The sequence below is a fragment of the Myiozetetes cayanensis genome, unplaced genomic scaffold (assembly GCF_022539395.1).
Source record: "Myiozetetes cayanensis isolate MyiCay16 unplaced genomic scaffold, myiCay2020 scf227, whole genome shotgun sequence".
NCBI classification, from domain to species: domain Eukaryota; kingdom Metazoa; phylum Chordata; class Aves; order Passeriformes; family Tyrannidae; genus Myiozetetes; species Myiozetetes cayanensis.
Window position 1 is genome coordinate 49,698 of NW_026087442.1, and position 8,535 is coordinate 58,232.

Genomic DNA, 8,535 nt, shown 5'->3' on the forward strand with positions numbered 1-8,535 from the left:
GTGCGGGCTCCTCTCTCCATGGGGTTACAGGAACTTCCAGGACCGTGCTCCACCATGAGCTTCCCACTGAGCCCCCACCTCCTTCAGGTGCATCTGCTCCATTGTGAGGTCCTCCACAGGCTGTATGTGGATATTTGCTCCACTGTTGTGGTGGGTTGAGCTTGGTTGGATGTCAGGTGCCCACACAGCTGCTCTATCACTCCCCAGCAGGACGGGAGAGAGTAAGGTGGAAAAAAACCCCAACTCGTGGGTTGGAATAAGACGGTTTATTTAAAGCAAAAAGTAAAGCGAAGCTTGTGCATGCAGAAGCAAAAGACAGCAGGGTTTATTCTCTACTTCCCATCAGCAGGGCCCAGGGTCTTACCCTCAACTAAGGAAGGAATGTTACAGTGCTGGTGCTGTGCTCAGCAGTAGCCAAAACACCAGTGTGTTATTGTAGTGGTTCGACCTTGGCTAAACGCCAGGTGTCTACCTAAACTGCGTTAACCCCCCTCCCCTTTCTTTTTTCCAGAGGGAAAGGGAAGAGGAAAAAAAACCCATAAAACCGAGATTTACTAAGAAAAGAGAGTTTATATTTACACAGAGAAGAGAACTAAAAGCACTACACACAGAGAAAAAAACCTTAACAGTAAATTCTACTTTCCCATGAGAAGCCAAGTGTTCTCTCCTCCAAGGGGCAGCTGTCTCACCGGGCAGCTATCACAGAAGAGAGAGAGAGCCACTTTCTCCTCGCCCTCTTTATATCTGAGCTGATGTAACATGGCATGGAATATCTCCTTGGTCAATATAAATCAGGCGACCTAGCCTAAGTTCCCTACCAGGAAGAGGAGAGAACTAAACAAACCCACTACAGTTATCAACACCCTTCTAGCTACCAATGCAAAGCACAGCACTGTGAGGGCTCCTGTGGGGAAATGAACTCCAGTTCAATCAGACCCAATACAATTGTTAACCTCCACAGGCTGCAGGGGGACAACCTGCCTCACCATGGGCTGCAGTGGAATCTGCTCTGGCTCTTGGATCACCTCCTCCCCTCTTCTTCTTCACTGACTTTGGTGTCTGCAGAGTTGTTTCTCTCATATTCTCACTCCTGCTTCTGGCTGCTGTTGTGCAGTAACTTTTTCCCCTTCTTAAATATGTTATCACAGAGGCGCTACCACCATCAGTGATGGGCTCGGCCATGGCCAGTGGTGGGTACATCTTGGAGTGGTCTGGCATTGGCTCTGTCAGACATAGGGGAAGCTTCTGGCATCTCACAGAAGCCCCCCCGTAGCTGTCCCTGCTACCAAAACCTTGTCGCATAAACTCGATTCAACATTTCAAGGATAACAGATTGTTGAGAATTTTATCAAAATAAAGAGCCAGGTCAAAAAGACTCTATTCAAGTGCTTGTTGAGAGAGCAAGTGCTCAACTCCTAATAGTCACAAGGTAATCTGTTGGGTCAGAAGTTCTGCCTCAAAAACCAGGAAGTTTTCAGATGGAAGTTTGTTTTTGTTAGGCACTGAAGGTCAAACTACAAAGTAGAATTTGCTTTTAGACCAATTTTTATCAATTCTGCTATTTGTGCAAATACTTAAAAAAAAAACCAAAAAATGCTTGGTGAAGAAAAGGAAAAGGGGCTGCCAGCATCACCAACATCTTCTCATTAAATTAATAGTGTGGAACTGTGTGAAGAGATTGCTGTCTCTTTGGGACAGGTACTGGTATACATGCTGCAGGTATAAAATTGGATTAATATGAAGTTCTCTGTTACATTTCCATTGGAATAGGTACTGCGGTATTTCTGGTAAATCTTTATTCTCTCTTCTTGTTCTGTTTTCCACAGGTCCCCATACTCAGATTGTTTGTCTGACATTGATTCTTACTTGCCTGTATGATAATTTAAGGTTCTCATGACCAAAAACAAATGCATAATTTTCTGCCTTCAGTAGAAGTAATACCACTGCTCTGGAGCCTTTTCCTGTAAGATATTGTCATGGTTTAACCCCAACTGGCAACTAAGCACCACTCAGCTGCTCGCTCACTGCCCACCCATCTCATTGGGATGGGGAGGAGAATCAGAAAAAGGTAAAACCTGTGGGTTGAGATAAGAACAGTTTAATAATTGAAATAAAGTAAAATATAGTAGTAATAATAGTAATAATAATAATAATAATAATAATAATGAAAAGGAAAGAGAGAGGAATAAGACCCAAGAAAAACAAGTGATGCACAATACAATTGCTCACCACCTGTTGACTGATGCCCAGTCCATCCCCAAGCAGTGATGCTTTAGTTGTTGGGATTGACATTATTGTCATACTAAATCCAAAACACAGCACTGTACCAACTACTAGAAAGAAAATTGACTATATGCCAGCCAAAACCAGGACAGATGTTTTCCAGGGACTTCTATATGAACCAGTCACAGAATAATTTCCAATAGTAAACAACTTTTACAATTTGGACAGTAACTTAGAGCATTTTGTGATTTCCCATTCACCAGACTAAAACTACTAAGTCAATTTGAATTCTAAAACCAGTCCATTTAACATGAGTGTCAACATTGTGCAGTTCAGTTTGATTTAGAGGGGAGTCCAGTTATGTTTTTTGTTATTTATATACTCTGTAGTGTTAGAAACCATTTTATCCGTTCAGTGAAGGGTTTGTTATTGTCTTCTAAAGTTATTTGGTGTTTAAGGAACTTTAAACATCTAATTTTTGAATAACTGTTTCGTATTTTTAAAGGTTGATCTGTAATTTCATTGGATTTAAATTATTTCAGACCATGCTTTGTATTTCTGCTGGTTTTGAGGTTTTCTTGTTCATGTGTAAGACTAGAGCTAATGAGCAAAGAATGAATGTTGATGAAGCATAGATGTCTTAGTGTGGGCAAAGGTGAAGGGGAAGGGACAAAGTTTACGGGCTGGGATTTGAACCTTTCCTTCCTGAAAACAGGCAATACTGGGCATCAAAATGTCTATTTTAGAATTATAAAAATAAATGGTAAAAACATAGGCTACAACTTACCCTCGGAAAAGCAAAGTATTGGAGTTGGCCAAAGCTGATTAAGCCAGCAGGCCTAGCAGTTGTCTTGTGGCATATCAGTGAGGCCTTGTCTTCTGATCACCCATGTCAAAACATAAATTTAATAGAAATAAAAATATGAGTAGATCTCTAAATCACTTTATTTTGACTTGCTGTATCTTATGTCCATAAAGTACTGAATGATATTTGATTTCAAGCTGACACACTTCAGTTGCTCAAAACTTCAGATTCTTGAAAATCTAACATACAGTACATAATGATGTTTCTGGCAAAGGTAAATGTATTTTTTTCTTAACCTTACAGGTTTTATGAATGGTTCTTGACAATTTTTCTCCCCTCAGCTCCTGAAAAATTGCTGATGTTATTTGTGATGGTACACTAGCTCAGAAGTGGTCAAAGATCTAATGCTAAAAGCTGATTGTTAAATGAGAACAAAAGAGTTTAGGAAACAGCTTGAAGGCACTGCTTTGTGCAGTATTATGTAGCTATAAACCATATTCAACAAACTAAGGAATTGAACTTATAGGTAAATAGATGCATATTAACTTGTAATTGAATACAGAAAACTTTCCAAGTGTTTTAGAAACAACTTCCTAAGCTTTTACTGACCATGAATAAACCCTACTCGAACCCAAAACATAATGGCAAAAGCAAGTCTAAGATTGTAAGCGTAAAACTAGATAAACTACTGATGTTACAAAAGGGATTTTGATCTGGTTGCTCAATTGTTTTAAGATATCAAGGTTGTTCTTATATGCATGTAGTATAGAAAATAAATTCTTAATATGTATTCATTTCACAAGTATACTGAGTATGTTTTGTGTTGTCAGTCACTTTCTGTACAGAAGAAGATTTTTATTTCAGAGCAGTTTCCATACCTACAAGAAGTCAATGTTATGCAATATTTTCCCACAAGCTACCATATACAGTTATTTATCAGACTTAGGAGCATTTTTAGGAATAAGGAAAATTCTGCATTTTTTCTATTGCTTTGAATTGTGTTTACAGAGTTTGTTGACTCATACTCCTGTGAAACCATTGGTCATGTTTGGATGCCATAGTTGACAAATTAGTTTTGACTATAGCTGCATTTTTTAATCACTCTCCATATTTCTTTTCAGGGATCCCTCATGAAGCTGCATAGAGTAACAAAGGCTTTCTAAAGTTTTAAAAACAAGCCAGGGAGAGTCTTTTTTTAAGACTGTAGATGGACATTGGGAGAAAGCTGTAGTCTAGGCATGTTGTCATTTTGAAAGAGCAAAAAGGTCTTTGTCTTGTCCTAAATCTGAAGATAATCAGGAAATGCCTGAGAGATCATGCAGGGGATTCATGTTGTCTCATAAAGGGAGAAATCAACTTGAATGACAGATATTATAGAGGTTCAGAACTTACTTTGTGCAAAATTACTACCTGCAAAAACATGCACGTGATCGTGTGATACTTATCAAGAGAGTTTGCAGTCCTTGGTCCTGCCAGAATGCATGTGTTGAACGTGCAAGCTGCCACGTGGCAGGGTCTGCTATGCCCAGTCTGGTGTCCCACAGGTGACACTCAAGAAATGGTGCTCAGTGCCTGGTGCTTTTTTTCTTTTTTTTTTTATCACGACTACTCTACAGACCGCCTCAGTGTTGTACCTGCTCCCATGTCTGCTCCTGTTTGGTCAGCTCTTTGCTCCTCCAAACCATGTCTTTTTTTCTCCAACCCCAGTCCTGCTCTGTTCTTGTGTCTGCACAGGGCAGTCTGACTTTTTCCCACACAGTGCAGCACCCTCACTACCAAAACCCTTTCAATTTATCCCAATATGTGTGTGTGTAATTTATTTATTTTTCTAGAATCATTAACACACCAAAAGGGGAAGCAAGTAGGGTATCAACTAATGCTGTAGAAGTTTGTTCTTTCTAACCTTCTGTACTAATGTAAGCTACTTTTGTGAAATCTTTAATTAATCTTACAGGTGGAGAAAGGAACCCTTAGGTTATTATATTCAATAGTCTGCATTTTTTTGAAAAGGATGTGTTAAGATGTCAAAATGGAAAGAGGAGTTGAAAACTGATCATTCAACTGTTAGGACACAGGCATTTCTCCTAAGCCTAACCTAGGACTGATCACATATCAATGAATGGATTTCCGTATCAATGATAAAAACTAGTGTGACTCTACCTCCTTAAGTGGTACTTCTCATCCTTCTTTAGTACTTACATTCCCACCTAAGTCAAGGAGGACTTAGCACTTACATCTTTATAGTCTGCATTAGACTGCAACATTACAATGGTCATGTTTCTGCCATGCTTAAGCAGACATTTCTAATAGACTGTGTTACTATGGCATCCTGTTAGTTTTTTCTTTTTGTTCGGCATCAAGATATGTCTGGAAAAAAGAATTACTTATAATTAGTGATGAGTTATTCTCTCAGTTCCTATTAGGGTTTGTAATGAATACTAAATACTTTGTGGTAGTGAAGGAATGGTAGGAGAAAGGAAGAGTAAGGAACTGATAACTGTTTTTACAGGATTGTTTTTTTCTTAAGTTGTCCTTTTCTTCTTTCTCTCTCATCTCTATATAGGCAAAAGTGCATTTATATTCTTATATATATGTCTGAACACTTAACAAGGGAAAAAGGAAATGTCTCCTATTTAATATAACTAATTGTGATGGTTCGAACTTGGCTCCCTGCCAAATGCCCAAACCCCATTAGTAGCCTCCCCCCCCTTCCCCCTTCCTTCTTCCCCCAGAGCAAAGGAAAAAAACTATGTAAATTGAAGAACCCGAAAATCCAACTAGTTATATAAAAAATATATATATATTTGATGTATATTACAGTTAAGATGCTATGTACACAGTAAAAAGGAATTCAAACACCCCCCGAAGGGATAGGGAAAGGGGAAAGGGGAACAAAAGGGAACAAAAAGGGACACCGAGCGGATATACGCAATCAAATCTGAGAATTAGTAAAGTAACTAGTAAAACAAATCTCACCACGTCCCTTAGAAAAAACAGGATTGGCACACACGACCAGCACTCTGCTATCCTCCACGTGGCAGGCCAGTGGTCGCTGCAGGCCTCAGCCTTAGATAAGCGAGACCAACACAAGGACCCACTGTTCCCAAACCTTGCTGGAAGAGAAGAGAGTGAAGACCTCTCTTCCCTTCTTATTTATACCCCGATTTACGTAAAAATTGTATGGAATACTGGGAACACTGCCTCTTCCTTGGTTACAAACTGGTAACCAAGGAAGGCCTAGATTAAAACCATCACACTAATACTACTTCAACTGAATTAGTTGAAACTTCCAGATTGGGAGGGCATCGTGTCCTGGGTAGATAATGGGAAAAAAAAGTCTTCTAAAGATTGTTTAACTGAAGTTGTAAATCTTGTATATGTTTCCCCTGCTTTATATGCTGATTATAATATCATATAATATGGAATATCCCTTTAGAGTCAGCTGTCCTGGATGTGTCCCCACCCAACTTCTTGTGCAACCCCCAGTCTTCTCGCTGGTTGGTTGGTGTGAGAAACAGAAAAGACCTTCAACTCTATATGAGTGCTTCTCAGCAATAACGAAAATATTCTTGTGTCATCAGCACTGTTTTCAATACAAATCCAAAACACAGCCCCATACTAGCTACTATGAAGAAAATTAACTCTATCCCAGACAAATGATTTTGGTTCAGTTCTTGACTTTTTAGTTGTCTTCAGAGCCTTTATTTTCTCCTTCCAATGTCAATCTTCATCCTGATGCCTTAGGATTTTTAACTTTTTGTAGATTTTAAAGTAACTGTGTAGTAAATATAGATTTTTAGTATAGACTTATAGTCTCTCACACTTTAGAATAGTCATTAACACCAAACTCTATTCCCCACTTCATATAAAATTTTCTAAATTCTTTAGGCTTGTTTAAGCTCCTTTCAAGGCAAGACTATAGTAAATACATCTTGTTTAGGAACATATGCACCCCAGGCTGGAAAAACAAGATACCATCATAGTCAAAGCAACCTTCAAGCCCGGAACCCTGGAGAAGCTCCAAAGACAGTATGTGCTGTGAAGAAGAGGAAGATGAGGAAGAAAGGGGTCTTGGGACCTCTGACTCAGTTCCGGGAAGGCGTGCCTGGGGCAGATTTGGGGAGGATCTGGGGACGGATAGTTCTCGTATCAGACCATAAACTGTGGAACCCCTGGACACAGTGCACCTTTGTACTCCTTGCACCAGAAGACCTTCATTAAAGACCTGCTCTCTGTCTTATCTATACTAATATTATCTGGAGAGATTTTTTCCTTATGGTTTTTAGGCAACAACTGGTACCCAAAAGGTGGAAACTTGGGACCTGCACTTCTTCGGATAGGGAAATTTCATCCTGCAAGGAGTTCGACTTCTGCCGACCGATCCTAAGAAACCCAACTCCTAAGAACCATGCACAGAGGAGAGGTAAAGAGCAACTCTTTGTGGTTTATTTTGATAGCAACTGTAACGTGGTTTTTCCGGAAATTAGAAGTACTTGTTCTGGGACAGGGAATGGCAACTTTCTTATGGGATCCCTTGATGTTGTGAAAGTTGGTTGCTTTTTCTCAGTTTATGGGTGAAAGTGTGAACTGACTAGAGAGGTCAGCACTTTTGTGGAGTGGCTTAGTCCCAGAGGTTTTTCTCCACTTTGCGTTTCACCCAGGTGGGTGCAGTTTGACGGGCCCATCATTGGTGTAAAGGGGGGGCTGGTGGTGCAACCCCCTCACGGCTTCTGTAAGTCAAGGAAGGGTGTGGGACTGGACTGCACCACTGTTCATTGCTCAGGGAGTTTTTGGATTGGCTTGGTATATCATGGCTAGGCTTCGCGAACGAAGATTTGAAAGGGCTCTACCCACGCTTGCTACAAGTGCGCTGATGGCTAAAAAGGCCAATGCGAGATAGACAAGTCCGGTTGCAGAAGGCACAGCAGAAAGACTCCCCAGGTGATACAGACGAGACGCGATTCTTTCTGCGTTGTCTTTTCTCCTCGAGAGTGATCCTGCGTGTGTTCTCAAAAGCAGCAGCAGCGTTATAGATGGTGTGTCTCCAGGCCTCCCGATTGGAGGCCAGGGTAGACCAATGGTGATGATCAATATGGCCAAGGCTGAGGGATTGTTTCAGGGAGTCCTTGTACCTTCTCTTCGGGGCTCCTCTCTTGCGGCAGCCAGTGGCAAGTTCCCCATAGAGCACAATCTTAGGGAGGCGGTAGTCCTGCATCCTGGAGGCGTGCCCTGCCCAGCGCAGCTGTGTTCTCAGCAGCATGGCCTCAATGCTCGTGATTGCTGCCTGTTCAAGGACAGACGTGTTGGTCACATAGTCAGTCCAGTGGATGTTTAGAATTGTGCGGAGGCAGCGCTGATGGAAGCGTTCTAAGAGACGCAAGTGGTGCCGGTAAATGACCCATGATTCGGACCCATACAAAAGAGTAGACAGTACAACAGCTCTGTAAACGCTGATCTTTGTACTTTTCTTCAGGTGTTTGTTTTGCCACACTCTTTTATGGAGTTTA

General features: G+C 40.9%; 1 protein-coding gene across 1 annotated transcript in view; it reads left to right on the plus strand.

Annotated features, from left to right (window-relative positions):
• LOC126642263 (uncharacterized) overlaps positions 1–8,198 on the plus strand; it is a 29,511-nt gene extending 21,313 nt beyond the window's left edge. Inside the window, exon 6 of the mRNA XM_050319676.1 lies at positions 7,315–8,198. Coding sequence (XP_050175633.1) covers positions 7,315–7,606 — 292 coding nt within the window. The 3' untranslated portion in view covers positions 7,607–8,198. The remainder of the gene's footprint in view (positions 1–7,314) is intronic.
• Positions 8,199–8,535: the final 337 nt, after the last annotated feature.